This window comes from Carlito syrichta, unplaced genomic scaffold (genome assembly GCF_000164805.1).
Source record: "Carlito syrichta isolate Samal-C Ts95f unplaced genomic scaffold, Tarsius_syrichta-2.0.1 Scaffold313359, whole genome shotgun sequence".
Lineage (NCBI taxonomy): Eukaryota > Metazoa > Chordata > Mammalia > Primates > Tarsiidae > Carlito > Carlito syrichta.
The window spans coordinates 524317-545758 of record NW_007257455.1 but is presented as its reverse complement, the minus strand read 5'-3'; the positions used below and the strand labels follow the sequence as shown (position 1 = coordinate 545758).

Below are 21442 nucleotides of genomic sequence, written 5' to 3'. Positions count from 1 at the left end.
GGAGGCTGGCATTAGATGGTGGGGTCAAGGCCAGGCCAGACACTTAGTCCTACCTGGCCAGCATTTGCCAACCCTGGCTGCATGTTACAATCACAAAGTATAAATGCTGGGTCCTCGTGCCAGAGGTTATGATTCATTTCATCTGGGATGGGAGCCAGTAAATGATTTTTTAAATGCTTCTCAGGCAATTTCAATGTGCACTTATGGTTGAGAATCACTGACTTAGGCAAGAAGAAAGCAACAAGCATTTGAGAAGAAAGATGCATGTGTTGTATTGGGAGCATTTTCTCAGATGGATTTGAGTGGGGAGAACCTGGGAGGGTAAAGAGACTTTCATAACACCTGCAAAAGCATCAGCCTCTTCTGTCTTTACTTCAATAGACAAAGACGGGGAGATAACCTATATCTTGTCAGATAGCGGAATTCACACTATCTGTTATGCACTGTGCTTAAGCCTGGAAACAACCCTGTTTAGTTAGTAGCAAACCCATTTTACAGGTGTGGGTCTTGAGGCTCAGAAAGTTGAATAACTTGCCCAAGGATATAGTAAGTAAAAGAAGTGGGAGTCAAATCTAGTTTCTGTCACTCCAAAGTCACACTCTTTTGTGGCAAAGGTAGCAAATCCTCACCACATTTAAAAAATTCCATGTGTGAAACTATACCCAGCGCTGACAGAGGGAGCTCTAATAAAAAGATCAAGGGGTGCCACACAGGAAGGTGTTATGGCCCCATTTCTACCCAGCTTATTGCTACATGCTATACAAATAGGAAGTGAAAACAATCACTAGATTCATTTATTTAGTCAAACAATAAATTACAAAAGTCTGGTTCAAGTTCTCCACTGAAATAGGTGCATTTTCTCTGGAGTTTGTGATAGGTGCCTATAAAGAAAATCTTTTAAAAGTTTTTTTGTCTACTTTATATGTTTTTGTGTGATGACCAGAAGCAGTTGTTTGGATGTAAACATTTTGAATTTTAGTGAAGTTTCTTGTTTGCATTAAGTATCCCCCTGAATTGCTCTATGACCAGCAAACAGCTTAACTCATGGGCAGAATCAAGTGCCTTTTGGTGTTGATGTCTCTGCAAAGTGTTTGTATCACATAAATTGCCAGTACAATAACTGATACCTAGAACAGCACCAAAGATGTGTATCCAGAGTATTAAGAGGGAAAACGGTTTCGTTGCAGAGGCAGCTTTGATGAACCCACCTCCAAATTCTGTGTTGCTTGTGTGACAGAAGCATTTGATTACTTGCATCGACTAGGTATTATCTACAGAGACTTGAAACCAGAAAACTTAATTCTCGATGCTGACGGTTACCTTAAATTGGTAAGACAAATTTTCTCACTTATAGTATCATGTGAGATATTTCTGAGAACGATGTTGTGTTGTGGTTGCAATTTTCTCATAAATTTTGGTACAGCTGTTATTTTCATTTTGCAGGGGAGGTATGGCCTATGAAATTGGCATACCTTATACAGGGAACAATGTTACGAGTCCATTCTTTTTGGCCTATAAATTAAATGTTTCAACCACAGTTGTGATTCCTAATTAAGATTTGCATAATAGATTGCTTTAGATATTGGATTTTGTTAATTTTTTAAAAATAAGTTTAACTAGGTTTTAACTGAGCCCTGCCACATATTGGGACTGGCCATAAGAAATAAGGAAAGGTGTTAGTTAGTAAGACTCTTGGCTCAAGACATCTACTGTCTGTCTAAGGAGAGAAGATAAACATATGGATGTTAGTAGATTTAAAAAAAAAAAACCTCTTTACAGGTGATTCTAATGTCCTGCCAGGGTTGAGAATCACAACACACAGGCTCCTTGAGGACAGAGACCTTCTGTAATATTCATGTTTGTGATCCACTAATGCCCAACACAAGTGCCTTTGCATGTCATACTAAAGAAAAAAATGCTGCCAGGCACATAACATGTGTTCACTGAGAAGCTATTACAGAACTGGACAGTCATAGTTGAGGGGAAACCAAGGCACTTCGCACCTCAAGAGGAAACACCAACGGGATGGGGCCCCCAGGCTGAGTTTTCCCAAGTCCATTTTAAGAGTACTTCAAGGTCATTAAACCATCTCTGAATTTAACATTTACAAAGATATTAAAAGTTTCTTACTTCAGAACTTTATGTAAGGATATAAGAATAGTTACCATTTAATGAGCAGTTACTATGTGTAAAACTCCTTTACCAAGCCCTTTGCAATGAACCTATTAGGAGTCTATAAGATAGAGCTTATCATTCACATTTATAGTTGTGTAATTGGACATTAGGAATTAAATGTATTATGTGTAATTGCTAAGAGATTTTACTCCATGGTAAAGAAATAAAAACCCTTTCATGTAAAATCTGACCAACTTCCAAGAAACATTTTGATCCATTCAAGCCTTATTTTATCCATAAAGGACAGCTTTGACAGCTGGTGAGGTTCTAACACAAGGGTCTCAGTCGCTTCTCTTCACAATTCCTTCATTGGTTATGTCTCCTATGGCTTTTTAGGGAAACCCTTCAGAGTACTGCAGAAGTAAAACTATTATGAGGGATTCAGACTATCTATTAAGTTCATCCCTTTCTTCTTAAGTTTTAAAAAATCAGATAGCATATTCAGTATTTAGAGGCAGAAAGGTCAATAAATTAACTCTGCTGTTAGTCATTGTTATCTCTTCTACTAATTTCTTGGTCAATCAGCTAAATGAAGAATAAGAACTACAGTCTTTAGAGATTAAAAAGTCAATGTTGAATGTTTTTGTTTTCAGTTATGTATTAAACTAGATATACTGAAATTCCTTCACTATGAAATGTCTACTGGATGAAACATGAAAAGCATTATTAAATGCATGGCTTAGTTTATAAGACAGCATGGGGATTCCCCTGGGGCTGGGAACTAAGCTTGAGCAGTATCTGGTAGAAATCAAACATTGAAGCTGCCGTCTTGTGTGTACCTACCAATCCTGGGTGACCAAAAGGCTTGATTTTGGTAGCCGCACCCTCTGGGATCAAGAGACCAGTCTTTGGTCCTGGACAATGTGGGGAGTTGAATTGGAGAACATTGCATAAGGCCAGGAATCACATAGCTTAAACTCAGAGAAATACAAAGTAAGAAAAAAATATCAAATTTATAATGACAAAGTACATGCAAAGAAACATGCTTTTCTCATTATTGGCTCTTGGTAGAGGAACAAAAAACTCTCCTCTAAGAATTTTTTTGCCACAGGATGGTCTTAATGGAGATTGGGTAACTTGTCTTCACGAATGGAAAAATCCAAGCAAGCATTTAAATGAAAACGAATCCATGTTGGTAGCATGCCCAGGTTCCCAAGAATCAATGTATACTCTCTCTGGAAGAATGTACTCTCAACTCAGTACAGAAAGAACTCCTAAAGATAAAGTTCCAAGATGAACGAGCTCACATTTTAAGAAATAAAATAAAATAAATGTCTGAGGAAAAAGGCTGCCATAAGCATTAGTTGCCAGAAACAAAAATAACAGAAACAGACACATAAGTGCCTCATGTATTGGAGTAATCAGATGCATGATGTAAAATAAATATATCTAATATGTACTAAATCTAAGAGAGAGATTTTTAAAAATGAACAAGGATCAGAGCCTCTCAAGAGAGATGTAATAGGTTTGGAAAAAATAACAGCATCTTTTAAGACTTTAGGAATATAATTGAAATTAATTATGAATGGTGTTTATTAATGGTGGAGTAACTTGCATTGGACTATCTCCTTTATGAGATTAATTATATGTGTAGACATGTGTGATGACATTGGAGAGCAATGAAGACTAGATATTCAAGCTTTGAAAAAAGGGAGCCACACTGGTTGAGGTCCATATCCTGGGCCATCAAGCAAACTTCAGAAAGAAGCAAAAATAAGAATTGGGCTGACAGCCCAGCAGGGCAGCTTCAGTTGCGGTTCCTGAGGGGATAACAGCAGGGGTGGGGCAGTGGTGACAATACAACAGAACCACCATCTAAGCGATGGGCACTGTGGGCAGCGCAGCCTTGGATACGATGTCTTTAAGAATGAAAGACGTCTTGTAAGAGTGACCTTGGTCTCATTCTACAGATTCTGATAGATAATATTTTTCACCTTCCTTCACCAATTCTTTGCAATATCTGTGAGGGTCAGATATCTAAGGAAGGCAATCAAGGGAAAGGTGTTTTTGTTTTATTTTATTTTCCAGCAGAGAAAAACCAGGAAACTGGGAAAAAGAGGCCTAGATAAGAGAAAGGTCTGGTGTTTGAAAGTATGTCTATGGAGGCTATAGAGGTGTATCCTTTCATGACAATTACAGATGATGAGTTTGTAGTGAGGGATTAAGACTTCATTCTACTCTTTGCCAATTCATAATTGAGATTATCAGCCTAATTTGTTTCCAAATAAATCCTACCTAGATCCAAGCTGTCTTTATTAGGAAGTGAGGATTAAAGATTTAAAAACTAAAGGACCATGAAGACTCTCACTTTATTATCTCTCACCTGCCCATCCCATAATTTCCTAAACTTTCTCCACTCTCTAGACCAAGGAGAGCTTGAAGGCAATACTGGTTAAGAGCCCTTTGTTTGGCTATAATGAATGAATTAAGAACAAAAATAAGATTGTAGGCCAATACTTTAAAAGTTTAAAGAGAAATCCATCTTGTTCTCAACCCAAGAAGAGTTTATATAATAGCTAGCATTCTTGGGATTGCACAGCAGAAAACTTGGCTATAATCCAATAAGTCTCAGCTTCTGCTCATCAGTAAACATTCTAGATGATTGTACTATCAACTCATGTGAGTAACAAACCTCAGCCAAAATTCAGAGCCTGCCTAGATGCTTTTGCACAGGATGTGATAAGAGAGTAACTTAATTTTACTTATATTCAACATTATATAAGAAAATACAGCATAAAAATTTTTAAATGTTGATATTGTTGCCTGAATCTTTATCATCTGTCTGCCTCTTTCTCTACTGGTAACTCCATAATGGCAGACTGTGCTAGAGTGCTTACTGCTGAACTCAGCATATTGCTTAGCATACAAGAATATGTGAAAGGCCAATGAAACAGCTTTCCCTCTCATTCTCAGAGTAGGAATATGTAGTTTTTCTTCACTTATCTCAGTGTATTTAAAGTAAAAATCAATATTTAAAAAAAAATAAAGAAACCACTAACAGAAATCATAGCCTGTCTCATTGGAATTTTAAAGATGCTTTAAAATAACTCAAGGGTCAGTGAAAGAGAAATTTTAATGCATATTAAAAATAGGGTTGCACAATAGAGAATAAAGTACATATCACCATGTATAGATTACAGCTATAGTGTTAGCTAAATTAATATTTATAGTCTTAAATGTTTCAAAGAGGAAATAAAAAGGGCTAAAAATTAATGAGCTAAATGTCCACCTTAGGAAGTTGGAAAGGAAGGGAACAAAATAAAACCAAAGGAAAAGAAAAAAGTTAAATACACAAATTTATAAAGTATAAAATAAAAAAGACTGCTAAAAGTAGGTTTTCTGAAAAGATTAATAAAATTAAAAATTGTTGGAAATAATGATCAAAAGAAAAAGAGGTACAGATAAATACTATAATGAATGAACATAATTATACTTAAAGCAGAAATTTACATGGATTAGAAAGTACTTGAGCAACTGTATAGTACATGTGAAATATTGAATGGCATAGAAAATATCTACACAATATCTAAGCTAATCAAAGGAGAAATAGAAAATTGGAATGGTCTTGTACCATTGAACACATTGTAACTTCAAGAAACTATGATGTTATGCAAATTCTTTAGGAAAACTGTAAAAGGTAATTTCCATCATATTCTCTGAGAGGCCAGTGAAAACTTGAACTCTCAAAAGAAACTCCTAAGAATGGCAAAGTAATCTCCTTTCTCATGAATTTAGTGTGTAAATCATAAGCATAATATTAGCAAACTGACTACTGCAAGGAATATAAATTCATAACAATACATCATGACTATGTTGATATATCTCAGAAATGTAAGCATAGTTCAACACTAAAAATTCTATTTTAAAAAGACTTGGATTTTCTAGTTTTGCATGTAAGGAGTTTGAAAGTCTCCACTTTCTCTTAACAAGTAATAAGCTAAACAGACTGAAAAATCAAAAGCTGTTCTTTGATCTGTAAGAGAGGAAAAAAAGAAAACACAACTGCTCCCAAGACTAGAGACAGAAGTTGAATACCGGGAGTCACAGCTTACCAGAACAGAGTCTCAGGAGTAGAAACCTCAGGAACCAGTAAGGGTTAGGAAAACTTGAACTGTAATTGATGAATTGCTGGAGACTCTGCAGGGTAGAAAATTCTGGGAGACCTAGTCATATGAAGGAAGCATATTTTGGTGAGTCTCATCTCCATAAGCTTGACAAGGCTCTCACAGTAAATATCAGAGAAAAATCCTTTCATGCCTCCAGCAATGGGAGAGGGTAAAGGAACCATTTTGAGATGTGCCGGAACACCCTGTTCTTTACAAGAACTGTCCTTACGAGATCCTAGTTAACCAGAGCCTAGCCTTCCGGGGTATTACCAAAGACTAATTGATGTGGAGGAAGTGAAGTACCTATTTCCAGCCCATTCTAGCTATCCTTCCTTACCTAAGAAGGGAGGGAAAAAACTGACAAGCATTTGTGGAGTTTACAGTCCAAAGGTATGAATTGCTTCCCCTTGCCATACACATTATTACCACATTACTAAAGGCCTTTTTACAACAATTCCTTTTACCTGGTACCGCATGTCTTGCTATCAAATAAAATTACAAGGCATACTAAAAGGCAGAAAAAGAAAAAAGAAAAAAATAGAGCAAGTAGCAGAACCAGACATGACAGGGATGTTCAAATGATCAGATCAGGGAATTTAAAACAGCGATGATTAATATGTTAAGGGGCTCTGATGGATCAAGTAGACAGCATGCAAGAGTAGATGACAATGCATGCAGAAAGATTAAATCCTAAGGGAAAAAAAGCAAAAAGAAGTACCAGAGATTTAAAAAATACTGTAACAGAAATAAAGAATGTCTTTTATCAGCTTATTAGTGGACTGAACAGAGATGAGGCAAGAATCTCTGAGTTTGAGGACATATCAATAGAAATCTGCAAAACTGAAAATCAAAGAGAACAAACACTGAGAAAACAGGATATCCAAGGAATGTGAGCCAACTACAATGCATATAATGTATGCATAATGGAAAAACTTAGAAGAAGATAAAACAAAAGGAATAGAGCAAGATTTGAAACAACTGTGACTGAGAATTTCTCCTAGTTAATGTCCGATATCAAATCAAGGATCCAGGAAACTCAGTGAACACCAAGCAGGATTAATGCCAAAAATTAAACAAACAAACAAACAAACAAACAAAACAGACCTTACATCAAGGCACATCATTTTCAAACTACAGAAAATTGAAGATAAAGAAAAAAAAATCCAGAAAGAAGTCAGAGGAAGAAAAACACTTTTTTCACCTGTGGTTAGGATAAGAATTACAACCAAGTTCCCAGCAGCCATACAAACAAGAAGAGAGCAGAATGAAATATTTTAGTGTTACGAAAAAAGACCACCAACCTAGAATTCTGTACCCTACCAAAGTATTCTTCAAAGTTAAGGAGAAATCTAGACTTTTCCAGAGAAACAAAAATTGAAGAAATTTATTGCCAGCAGCCTTGCCTTGCAAGAAAAATTAGGAAGAAGTTCTTTAAAGAAAAAAAAAATGTATTAAGTCAGAAACTCAGATCTATGTAAAGAAAGAATATCAAAGAAAGAATAAGTGGAGATAAAATAAAATTTTTTTTCTTATTCTTAATTGCTCTAACAGGCAACAGTTTGCTCAAAATAATAGCAACACTGTATGCTTATTTGCATATATACAAATATAGATGTATATATGTGTGTGTGTGTGTGTGTGTATGCTTTTACATGTGAAAGAAATCACAGTCATAATATAAGAGATGAAACAGAAGAATTGGATTATTTTGTATTTATAAGGTATTTGCACTACCCATAAAGTGCAAAATGAAATAAGTGCAAAATTTGAAAGTGGACTTGGATTTGTTGTACATGACATATATTGCAAACTCAAAGGCAAATACAAAAAAGTAAAAAAGAAAAAGTATACTTAATACACTTAGGACAGAAAATGGAATCATATAAAATGCTCAATTAAAACCATAAAGGCAGCAAAAAAAAAATGGCTAAAATAAAAACAAAGAACAATGGTATCAAATTGGAAACAGTACAAATATGTTATATATTAATATAACAATATCAATAAATGCTTCAAGTATTAATGCTCTAAAATCATGAATAGAAAAACAAAGAATGTCAGAGTGGATCAAAAAACAAGGCCTAACTATGTTTTGTCTACACAAACTTCCTTTAAATATAAAGACGCATATAGATTAGAGGTAAATGGATGGAAAAAATATGCCATGTCAACAACAAGAATAATAAAGCAAAAGTTATTAGGGATAAAGCTATGTGCCTCATGTGTGTGTTTCTAACCATAGAGCATCAAGATACATGAGGCAAAACTGATGGAACTATAATAAGAAATAGATTACTCCATGATCATAGTTAGAGACTTCAGTACTCCTTTGTCAGAAATGGACAGTTCTAGCAGGCAGAAAATCAATAAGGACATAGTTGAACTCAACTAAACAATCGGTCAACTTGATATAATTGACATCTGTGGACTACTTCATAAAATAATGGCAGATCATACAATCATCTCAAGCTCACTTAGAATATTAACCAAGATGGACTACATTGTGGGCCATAAAATACACCTTAATAAATTTAAAAGAATGAAAATGCATTATCTGCACATGGATTACATTAGAAATTAATAACAGAAAAATAACTAGAAAATTCCTAAACACATGGAGATTAAATAAGACACTTCTCAGCCTGTAATCCTGCACCTTTGGGAGGCTGAGGTGAGTGGATTGCCTGAGCCCACGGGTTCAAGACCTGCCTGGGCAGCGAGACCTCATTTCTACACTAAATCAAAAAATCAGCCGGGTGTGGTAGCGCATGCCTGTAATTCTCTACTCGGAAGGCTGAGGTGGAAGGATCGCCGGAGCCCGGCAGGTCAAGGCTGCGGTGGCCAGGAGCAGCCACTGTACTCCAGACTGGGCGACAGGTGAGACTCCAACTCAAAAAATAAAAATAAAAAATAAGACACTTCTAAATAACACATGGCTCTAAAAAGAAATATCAACAGAAATTTTAAAAATATTTTGAACTAAATGATAATGAAAAACCAACTTATCAAAATTTGTAAAATGCATCTCAAGCAGTGTTTGCAGGGAACTTTATAGCATTGAATGTATGTATTAGGAAGAAGAAAGATCTAAAATCAATCATCTATATTTCTAACTTAGGAAACCAGTATTAAAAAGAGTAAATTAAATCCAAATTAAGCAGAAGAAAATAAATAGCTAGTAATTAGAGCAAAAATCAATGACGTTAAAAGCAAAAAATTAATAGAAAAAAATCAATGAAACCAAAAGATGGTTCTTTGGAAAAACCAATAAGTGTGTAGCTAATTTAACAGAAAAAAAGAGTGAGGACATAACTTACTAATATCAGAATTAAAAAAGGGGATATCATTACAGATTCCATGGATAGTAAAAGGATAGCAAAGACTACCATGAACAACTTTATTCACACAAATTTAATAACCTACATGAAATGGACTCATTCCTTGAAAGACACAATCTATCAAAAGTGACATAAAAAGAATTGGACAATCTTAATGGACCTATATCTATTAAATAAACTAAAACAATATATAATGACTTTCTGAAAGAAAGCCCCAGGCTCATTGGTAAATTCTAGACAGCATTTAAGGAAGAAATTTTACTGATTCTTTACATTCTCTTTCAGAAGATAAAGGAGTATTCTGTAACTCATTCTGTGAGGCCATTAAAAGCAGACATAGACATTACAGAAAAAGAAAACTATGGATCAACATAGGTATAGAAGTCCTCAACAAAATATTAGCAAATAGACTCCAACAATATATGCACAGAATTATAAACCACTTGAAAATCAATTAATGTAATTCATCATATCAACAGTCTAAAAAAGAAAAAACCACAGTCATTAATAAATGCAGAAAAAAGCATTTGACAAAACTGTACACTTACCCATGAATTTTTTAAAAAGCAAAAAAACCTCCCAGTAAAGTAGGAATGAGGGGAACTTTCTCAACTGGATAACACCAATCTACAACAGACCTACAACTAGAATCATATTTAATGATGAGAAAGTATAAGCTTTCCCATGAAGATCAGGAGCAAGGCAAGGAATTTCTCTGCTTCCCAGCATCACACTGGAAATCCGGACAAGTAAATAAAAGGCATACCAGACTGGGAATGAAGAAGCAAGACTGTCTTTGCTCCCAGATAATATGATTGTCTATGTAGAAATCTGAAATATTTGACAATAAAAATCTCCTGGAACTAACAAGCAATTATAGCAAGGGTATAGGGCACAAGGTTAACATACAAAAGTCAATCACTGTCTTAGAATGAATAAGTGAAATTTGAAATTAAGAACACTACCATTTACATTAGTACTCTTAAAAATGAAATAGGTTTGAGTATGACAAGATATATGCAAGGTCTATGTGAGGAAAATGACAACCTTCTGATGAAAGAGATCAAATAACTAAATAAACAGTATTTCATTTTCATGGATAGGAAGACAGTATCCTCAAGATGTCAGTTCTTCCCAATTTTCTCTATAGATTCAATGTAGTTTCAGTAAAAATCCCAGCAAGTTGTTATGTGGAAAGTGGCAAACTGATTCTAAAGTTTTTATGGAGGGAAAAAAGACCAAGGGTAGCTAACAAAATATTGAAGGAAATCAAAGTTGGAGGACTGACACCAGCCAATGTCAAGACATACTATAAAGCTACAGAACTGAAGACAGTGTGGTACTGGCAAAATAATAGACAAATAGATCAATGGAACAGAACATAGAGCCCCAAAGTAGATCCCATAAGTACAATTGATCTTTGACAAATAAGCAAAGACAATACATGGAGCAAAGATAGTCTTTTTAACAAATAATGCTGGAACAATGGAGCATCCACATGCATAAAAAAATAAATCTAGATACAGACTTTGTACCCTTCACAAAAATTAACACATATGGATCACAGACCTAAATGTAAAATGCAAAGCTATAAATCTCTTAGAGGAAAATATAGGAGAAAATTTAGATGACCTTGGATTTGGCAATGACTTTTTTAGATACAACATCAAAGGCATGATCCATGAGAGAAATAACTGACAAGCTGGACTTTGTTAAAATTAAACATTTCTGCTCTGTGATAAACCATGTCAAAAGAATGGGAAGACAAGTCACAGACTGGGAGAAAATATTGTAAAAGACACATCTGATGAAGAATTGAAATCAAAATATACAAAGAATACTATATATAAGAAAATGAAAAATGGGCAAAAAAACCTGTACAGATACCTCACCACAGAAGATGTACAGATGTAAAATAAGCATATGAAAAGATGTTCAAAACAATAAGCCATTAATGAATTGCAAATTAAAACAACAAGATACTACCACACATCTATTAAAGTGGCTAAAATCTGTAACACAGACAATATCAAATGCTGGTGAGGATGTGGAACAACAGGAAGAGTCAACCATTGTTGGTGGGAATGCAAATGATACAGCCACTTTGGAAGACCGCTTGGCATTTTCTTACAAAACTGATTATACTTTTACCTTATGATCCAGCAATCACACTCCTTGATACTAACCCAAAGGAGCTGAACTTCTGTCCACACAAAAACCTGCACACAGATGTTTGTAGCAACTTTATAATTGCCAAAACTTGGAAGCAACCAAGATGTCCTTCAGAAGGTGAATAGATTAACTGTGGTAAATTTATGCAATGGAAAAAAATATATGTAATTACATTTTAGATTCAGGGGGTACACATTCATGTTTGTTATATATTAATAGACCTATTGTGTAGTGTAGTGGTGGGGATTGAGTCTCAAGTGGCTCATTGCCCAGATAGTGAACATTGTGCCCCATAGGTAGTTTCTGAACCCTGACTCTCCTCTCATATCCCCCCTTATTATCTGGAGATCATCATCCTAAGTGAACTGTGTCAGAAACAGAAAACAAAACACCACATATTTATACTCCAATGTGGGAGCTAAAAGGTCACAGAGATGGAATATTTTTTAGTGCTAAAAATAAATGAACTATCAAACCATGAAAAGACATAGAGGAAACTTAAACGCATATTACTAAGCAAAAGAAGCCAATCTGAAAAGGTTATATGCTGTATAATTTCAATTATATGACATTTTGTAAAAGGCACTACTATTAAAGACAATAAAAAGATCATTGGTTGTCAGAGTTTGTAGCAGGGCAGAGGGAGAACTAGGGAGACACAAAGGATTTTAGGGCAGTGACACTATAATGGTGCATGACACTATAATGGTGGATACATGTCATTATATGTTTATTCAAACCTGTGGAATATATAACACCAAGAATGAACCCTAGTGTTAGGTATGGACTATGGGTGATTATGATGTGTCAGTGCAAGCTCATCAATCGTAGCAGATGCTTCACTCTGGTGTGGGATGTCGAGAACAGGGATGGCTCTTCATGTGTGGGGGAGGGGGGTATATAGGAAACTTCTGTGCCATTTCTTTCCGTTTCACTGACTGCTCTAAAAAAAGTCTAAAACATTTTTTAAAATTTACCAACTCAACATTTTAACAGATTAAAAGAGAAAAACAATTATAAATCACCTCAACAGATGCTGAGAAAATTTCAATACATTTCTACATTCAGTTATGATAAAAATATCTTAACAAGCCATGAGGAGAAAGAAATTTTGTAATCCAGTGAAAGATATCTAAGAAAATTTAGAGTAAACACTGTACATAATTGTGAAAAATTAAAAGCATTCTTTTAAAGCCAGGGGTATAGGCACTTCTGTTATTTTACAGAGGTTCTATGCAATGCAACGAGATATAATTAAGATTGAAAGATGACTGGAAAGTAAACGATAAAACCTACCTGGTAGTATGAGTAAAGCTCCAGAAATCCAAAATATAACAATAAATTATTAGAATTAAGCAAATAATTTAGTATGGTAAAGATATAAGGTTAATAATACAAAAACTAATTTTTAAATACTAGAAACATAGTTGATAAATAGGAATATAAATGCCATTTGCAAAAAGCATAAACATAGATGTATCTAGGATTAAATCTGACAAAAAATGTAAGAGAAAGTATGACAATTTATAAAAATATATTTAAAATACCTAAATTAATAGGTAATGTTGTTCATTCTGTCTTTTGGGCACAAAACTTGACAATATTATCTCAGCTTTCATTTTAGTTTGTTGTGACCTTGTGGCGTAGTTCTAGTAGTGAAGTGTTAGCCAGCGTGATGTGCACACTGTCAGACCTGACCTGTATACATTGTGTGTGCTTGATCTCTATGTATTCTTTCTGGCTTGCTGCCAGGAAACACAACCGACTTGAAGTTGACAGAGCCTTAGTATGGAAGGAGCCTGCATCCCTGAATCGCTTTTTAGCTAAAGGGTGAATACATTTTCTTTTCTTTTTTTTTTGTACCAATTTCACTTTATTAGCCTAATTTAGGAAGAGGATGAGGAGAATTGGGGCTGAGATCAGGCATGAAAGAAGAGAATTAAAACTCGTGATGGTTACGATCCCTTAGAGCTCTGGTGCAGTTCCCGGTCCCTGCAGCCAGACTGTCAGTAAGAGGCTGCACCCACAGACTGGTGCTGAGTCCCACCTCGTCTCTGTCCAGTGGCTCCACTTACAGCAGAAATTCCAGCAGATCTTTTTGTGAAGTTCGGCAAGCTGATTCTAAAACTTACACAGAATAAATAAGGGCCAAGAATAACTATGACATTTCTGAAGATAAACAAGAAGAACAGAGTGGGAGGAAATTGTCCCCTCAAACCTGACTGGTTTTAATGCTATAACTCAAGCTAAATATTAATGGAGGAAATGCAAGTTAAAATCGCAGTGATTTTATAAGCACAGGTGGCAAACAATAAGAAGTTCTTATTACTAAATGACAGTGAGAAAGTAGAGCAATCAGAATTCTTATGCATTGCTGGAAAAGGAGTGGCAACATAGTATCACCCCTTTGGAAGGTGATTTGGCAATATCTAGTGAAGTTGAAGATACCAAGTCTTTGGCCCAGCATTTTTACTCTTGTGCCCATGTCTACTAGGTAACAGAGAAAATGGTATTAACAGAAGCATTTTTGTAATGGCACACAATTGGAAGTAACACAAATGTCCATCAACAACAAAATGGACAAAAAACCATGGTGCATTAACTCAATGATGTCAGGATACAGCAGTGAAAATAAATGGACTATAGGATAGATTAAATTCACAAATATGATTTTTGAGTAAGAAGGCAATTATTCCAAGAATAACTTGGGATATTAAGATTTACAGTAAGTTTCCTACCTACATACAAACCTTCAAGCTGTGAACTTTCAAAGATACAAACATGTGTTCACATACCCTATCATGTAAGTTAGTTCACATGTCTGATGTACATTGTCACATGTGTGTACCCTCTACAAGTGGTTGTGCTTTTGTGCACTTTACTGAATAGTACTGTGCAGTACTGAATAGAGTACAATGATACAGTATCTTTATTTCAAGCCCGGGATGTCTGTCTGCAAGCAAGTGTAAAAGCAGCGGTGATATAGCCAATTGTGCTAGCTGGGTACCTAGGCTAACTTTGTTGGACTTACAAACACGCTCATGGAATGGAACTTGTTCATATGTAGAGGACTTACCGTATCTGAAATTTTAAAAAATAAACTATAGGTATCTAGGAATATTAGATTTGTGGCTAAATTAGAAAGAATGCAAACAAATGAGACACATAGGGTGATGGTGACCCTTGACGACAGCCAGAGAGCAGTGTGGGAGGGGCACAGAGGGTGTCTGTATTGGTTTTGTCCTAGTTACTGAACTGTGGTGGGCACAGGAGTCTTGTTATTCTCATGCTCCATAGCTTACCTATATGCCACACTATTTTATATGTATTAAATATTCTCTAAGTTCAAAAATAAAAATGATCATCATCTTTCATGTGTTTTTATTGCCAGACCATTGGTAATTGACAGTTCAGATTTTTCCATCAGTGTCCTTAACACATGCTGCTTCTCCTTCAAATACCTCCTGCTTCATCAGTTTACCTATAATGAGAAGGTTTGCTGTGAAACCTGGTCAGTCTCACCTAAAACAAGTATCTGGAACCTTTCTAGACCTCATTGTGGCAAGTTGTCATCCCTTCTTTTAGTGTTTTCATCAAACCCAGACTGGGCATCTGCTGTGTTAGGAAAGCTGAAGGACTGCAGAATGAGTGGGAATTAACATCTCTTCTCAAGGAGCTGTATTTATTCACAATTCGATAATGCTACTATTGGAGATATAACTATGGACTATAAAAAGTGTTCAAGAGCCTCGTAGGAGAGAAAAGTTGGTTCTGTAAATTCAAGGAAGTCTTCAAAGAGATGGTGGCCTAAGAGATGGGCCTGAAAAAATATTGCCAGCATGCCATTGTGTGGGCCAGGCTTCCCCTCTCACCTTGCCAGCCCTCTACCGAATACCCAAGTACTTCAACTGAATCCCCATATCTCCACAGAGAATGGGTCATTGCCAGGAAGGCCTCATTCTCCCATACCTAAGCCTCCTCACCCTCACTTCCTTTCAGTCGAACCATTGTTGTTGCTTCTTTCAGCAACAGCATTGGATATTGGGAGCAGAAGAGCATTAAATCAACTTTGGTTGTTGGTGGGCAAGAGAAATAGATTCCATTTTAACCTTGTCTAGACTTGGGTAAAGTACGTGTACTAAAAATGCCACATCCATATTTTTTTAGAATGGTATGTCTCCATGAATCATCTGACTTAATTAGACTGGTCACTTTGTGTTCATTTTTATGTGACCAAGAGAACCAATATCTGACAAATTTACTGACCCAGAGGGAAACTTCTGGGAAAAAGCTTGTACTTACTGGACACCAGCTCCAGCAAGCCACAATGCTAATTCTTCTATTTCTGAATGATGCAATCATTGCTGCAGATTTAGAATAATTTTAAAACCTTCTATTCATTAAAATCTCTGGAGACTTAATGTTTTTAAGCTCTTAGTATAATATAAGCCATATTTAATAACAAAAATTTAATAGAGGCAAAGGAAAACCTGTGTACAGTGTCTCCAGATATGCTTCTTGAAAGTTCAGTTTGCTAGTAGAATGTGAAACAGAAAAAGTGAGGAGGGCTCACCTATGTTTTTGCCTCCTACATTGATCTTCTTAAGACATAAGCCAGGCCATGCCACACACCTTCTCTTACTCCTCCAGTGACTTCTTAGAGAAAAGTCTGGAGTTCTCTCTGTGGCTGACAAATCCACTCCACAGTCTGCTCTCACTTCCTACCTCTCCACCGTCACATGTTTTGGCCCAGCCATGCGGATCTTACCAGTCCTTGCATGTTTCTAGTCCAGGCCTCTGTGTTAGCTCTTCCTTCTGGCAGTATCACTCTTGCTCAGATACTTACAGAGCTCTCATTCTTGTCCATTCATATCTACTCACCTGCTCCTTCCTTGGAGAGACTTTTGGTGCATAGTGGCATTTAGTACGTGGTAACTGAATGGGTAAATGGGGGAACTTAAACTATCTGTTGTCTAGAAGAGCTGGGGTGAAAAATTAAAGACTGAGCTTTGTTTGGTATGCATGGTGGTACATGACAGAGGTGGTGTGATTTTTGAAGAAGATACACAGATCTTGACATAAAAAATCTGGGCCTACTAGACTGGCTCAGTGGCTCAGCCTGTAATCCCGCGGCTTTGGGAGGCTGAGGTGAGTGGATTGCCTGAGCCTGCGGGTTCAAGACCTGCCTGGGCAGCAAGACCTCATCTCTACAATAAATCAAAAAATCAGCCGGGCATGGTAGCGCATGCCTGTAATTCCGGCTACTTGGAAGGCTGAGGCGGAAGGATTGCCGGAGCCCAGCAGGTCGAGGCTGCGGTGGCCGGGAGTGGCCACTGCACTCCAGTCTGGGCGACAGAGTGAGACTCCAACTCAAAAAAAAAAAAAAAAAAGAAAAAGAAAAAAAATCTTTGCCTGCTATATTAGGCACTTGACTTTAAATAGGTCTGAGTGTCAGTTTCCTCTGATGAAATGTACTAGACCAAAGGTGATATGATCAAAGGGGATAAAGTAATGTTTTCATAAATCTTAAAATTTTAATATAATTTTTGCCATCTCTTTGGGCCAATATGCAAATATTACAAACAGCTAAACTAGCAACTCGAATGAAAATATACCACCTTCAGAACTAGAAAAGCTCTCCTAAATAACTAATCAACTTCTAGTCATCCTTAAAAGGAAATCGTAAATGCAATAGAAAGAGTTGAAAGACTGTTATAAACCATCAAAATATAATATTTTCATATATGTGTGCAGACAAATACAGTTATAAGCATTGCTTTCTTTCTCTTAAATTTCAGTCCTTGTAAAATTAGCTAGGATTTTCATATTAGTTATTTCTCTGAGGAGTAAGTAGATGTGAAAATCTCAACTGGTTGCACATTTTAATTTTGTAGTATCTCCACCATCTCTTAGATAACATCTTTGAGTCATTCTTTGTGGATAAAAGAAAACAGTAAGAGCTTACTTCAAGTTAGGTTGTTTAACTTTCCTTTTTCTAATAAGAAAACCCTTGCTGTTCTGTGATAAATACTAAGAAGTATCAGCAAAAAGGTGATTTTTCCAGAGTGTTATCTAAAGGAAAACTAAGATTTTAAACATTAGTGTTTGAATAAATAAATGGGGGCCTGCTTACTTGTGGAAGGTAGAGGGAAGTTTTGGTAAAATATCTGCATATTTTGGAGATGAAAAGTATTTGCTAAATACCCTGTGGAAGGAAACCAGAGGTTTGTTTTGCAGGGCAGGATTTCAGTCCTATATGCTACCTCAATTCAGTGATGGGCCCGTCTGCAGCTCCAGCCTTCTTTCCTGTCTATTCTGTGGACAAAGCTTAGTGAATAGAGTCTCCTCAGAGAACTGGAAAGGCCTGTTTTGTGAAGGCAGAGAAAAGTAGCACTGATTCATTACCCTGGGAGAGTTCTTAACCCTTAGTTCAGGCCAAGCTCGGATGTCACCTCCTAATAACATCTTCCCCAACCATCTTCTCCCTAATGTACCACAGTATGTGTTGTTTCGTCCTCTGAGCTTATTCTTTGTTCCATTATGTCGTGAGAGACATGCTATAATATTAACTGTGTTTGTGTATATTTTGCCAACACTCCAGATTCTCATAGTCAACTCTGTGTCTGTAGGCCTAGCACAAAGCCTGACTTCTACTGGGTGCTAAATGTATGTTTTCAGAATAAATAAGTTAATGTAGATGCCACCCACCACTCACTTCCTGAGAGAGACTGAAAAGATACACAGAGCCCAGACTAAGCTGAGTTGGGGTGGCACTGACTTTGCTTTGAACTGTCAATGTTTGTCGGGTGCAGGCGTTGTGTATAATGGTTTGTAAAGACTGTCTGGAGTTTTAAGCATCCCCAACTTCTTCTCAGTGGTGGTCCCCTTCCCAAACTGTCAGTTTTATTATTGTCATTTCCGTTTAAGTGCACAGGGGTCCACCACATCCCCTTTGTCCCCTCTTTCCAGAGGATAACACCATTAAATTGGACATTTGTTTAGTCCTCCTTGCCCTGAGTTTCAGGTTCATTCTTAAGGTTGCCTTTGGCTAAGCCATGCCTTGCCGCCTCTAAGGTCATGGGCGTAGAGGGGTGTGCATGGAACCTTTTCTAATGCAACCAGATGCACACCTGACCCTGTGAGTGAATATAGGAGGGTCTCTGTTGTGTGTGTGTATGTGTGTATGTGTATGCCTATATGTGTGGTATGAAGGGGAAGGTGAAGTGTGGTAAGAAGATTTGGGAAATAAGAGGGAGATTCAGAGAAGAGCATGAGCTTTATGGTTTCTGAAACACTTATTTGATGATCTTTACCAGGTTGATTTTGGATTTGCTAAGAAAATAGGATCTGGACAGAAAACATGGACATTCTGTGGGACTCCAGAATACGTGGCCCCAGAGGTCATTCTCAACAAAGGACATGACTTCAGTGTGGATTTTTGGTCACTGGGAATCCTAGTGTATGAGCTTCTGACGGGCAAGTACGTGCCTTCAAATTTCATGCCGCTTCCTTCTCAGACAAATGCAAAAGTAACTTACTAGTGATAAAACACATATGATTTAGGAACTGAACACTTTGGAAATCTTTTCTTTATTAAGTATGACTAATGCCTTTTCCTTTTTACATTGTTTCATATACAGTGAACTTCCTAGTTTATAACATGGAGAAAAGATTCATAAGGGTGAAGGAAAGAAATATAGAATTGTTATAGTTTACCTAAATGGGCAGGACTTATGACTATGTTATAGATAACACATAAGAATGTGAAGGCTTTAATAATCCAGCATAAGAATAAGAGAAGGAATGAAAGTTGTGGGCTATGTTATTATTTTCTCTCTTTTTTTGTAATTGAGAATACAACAATCTTAGTTCTGTTAAATCCATGGATCAGTTAAACTAGATTTATCCATGTTGTTCTTCTCTTCCCAACATATCAGAAATGATGAAAGAAAGCCCCACTGGTGGATTTAAATTTTAATCCTCTTGTCAGCTCCTTTCTGGAGGTGCTAATAAACAGAGACAAGACACCACAGGGGTATGAGCAGTTAAAATTAAATTTTCATTCCTGAAGAGATTGAAAGACTGTATTAACAAATCCAGGATTTCACATATTTAATGCACATACACATACAGACACATGCACACTCACACACCTAGGCTATATGTAATATTAGTTTAGTTTTCACAAACTTGTATAGAAGATATGGCAGGAATTTTTATGATTATTTTATGATTTACATTTTACAGATTAAAAAACCAGGTGAGAGAGTTGCCTACCTAAGATCAGTAATTTGACCCTAGGTCTTCTGATTCTAAACGTAACACACTCTCCATTACACACATTTACCATATATACTGGGGGTACCAAAAACAGGTATACACTTTTTTAGAGCTGTTAAGAGATGTTCACTGTCATCAGAAGTGTCTGGATGTTGATGGTAACCACTTTGAGCACCTCTCTTAATTGCAGAAGTCAAATGTGACTTGTATTCATCTTATTGAGTATTACAATTTCAATACAGTTTTTTCCTTTCTTAAAATGTGTATTCTCTCTCTCTCTCTAGATAGATAGATAGACACACACACACACATATATACTCATACACACATATGCAAACATATACACATATATAGTGTTTATAATATACTGCATGGATGCACACCCACCACAGAATTTAAGTCCATTTTCTTTCTGGTTTTCTACATCCATTTCTCATTAACTGATTTAATTATCCTTACGACCCTTTATAACCGAATATTCTCAGTCTTAATTTCAAAAGGAATTTGCATATGGAATAGTTTAAGAAATACTGTCATGAAGTTCATTAATAGAGATACAAGTTTCAACACGTACTTTACAAAAAGAGAGTTTGGCAGAATCTTCTTGACCTATTTGCACTACAAATTTCAGTGTTAGATTACCTGTGGCTACATTTCACATCTTTGTTCACATGCATTGAGCAAACAGATATGAAAGGTCATTTTATATTATCTGTAATCATTTTCAAATATTCATTGCTTATGATTCTGAAGAAAGGAAGAGAAAATGTCCAGTCATCCAGAGAAAAAAGTTATTTAAGGTCTTGAGCACAAGGAATTCCATTTTAGAATTTGTTTCCTCCTCCCTGGGAAATTTGTCAGCTGCATTTCTAAGAGATACATGATGGCTCCTGTGGGTTACTCGAGAGTACACATCTCAATCTTCATCAACTGTAATAAAATGTCAGAAGGAGAAACGAAATAAAGTGGGGGAATAAGGAAGAGGAGGAAAAAAAATCTCAATTATCTGAAGTTGCTGAGGTGACTTTGAATTATCATAAAGAAGTTAAGAAATGGCTTTTGTAACAATTGTTTTGTTTACCCTGTAAGTGTTTCTCAGGGTAGGGCATGAGAAAAGTTAATTTTTTTAAATGCCTTGAACTCCTGAGTGTTGAATGAAATGAAAATTAAAAAAACCCAAACCGCCGGGCTCGGTGGCTCAGCCTGTAATCCCGCGCCTTTGGGAGGCTGAGGTGAGTAGATTGCCTGAGCCCGCGGGTTCGAGACCTGCCTGGACAGCGAGACCTCATCTCTACAATAAATCAAAAAATCAACTGGGCGTGGTAGTGCGCGCCTGTAATTCCGGCTACTCGGAAGGCTGAGGCGGAAGGA

The 21442-nt window shown here is 36.4% G+C and overlaps 1 protein-coding gene across 2 annotated transcripts in view; it reads left to right on the top strand.

The window, feature by feature from the left end:
• Positions 1 to 21442, top strand: part of PRKG2 (protein kinase, cGMP-dependent, type II) — an 88610-nt gene that overhangs the window by 50956 nt on the left and 16212 nt on the right. For both annotated transcript variants that reach the window (XM_008070342.2, XM_008070341.2), the window contains exons 13-14: positions 1188 to 1329; positions 19108 to 19271. In XM_008070342.2, coding sequence (XP_008068533.1) covers positions 1188 to 1329; positions 19108 to 19271 — 306 coding nt within the window. The remainder of the gene's footprint in view (positions 1 to 1187; positions 1330 to 19107; positions 19272 to 21442) is intronic.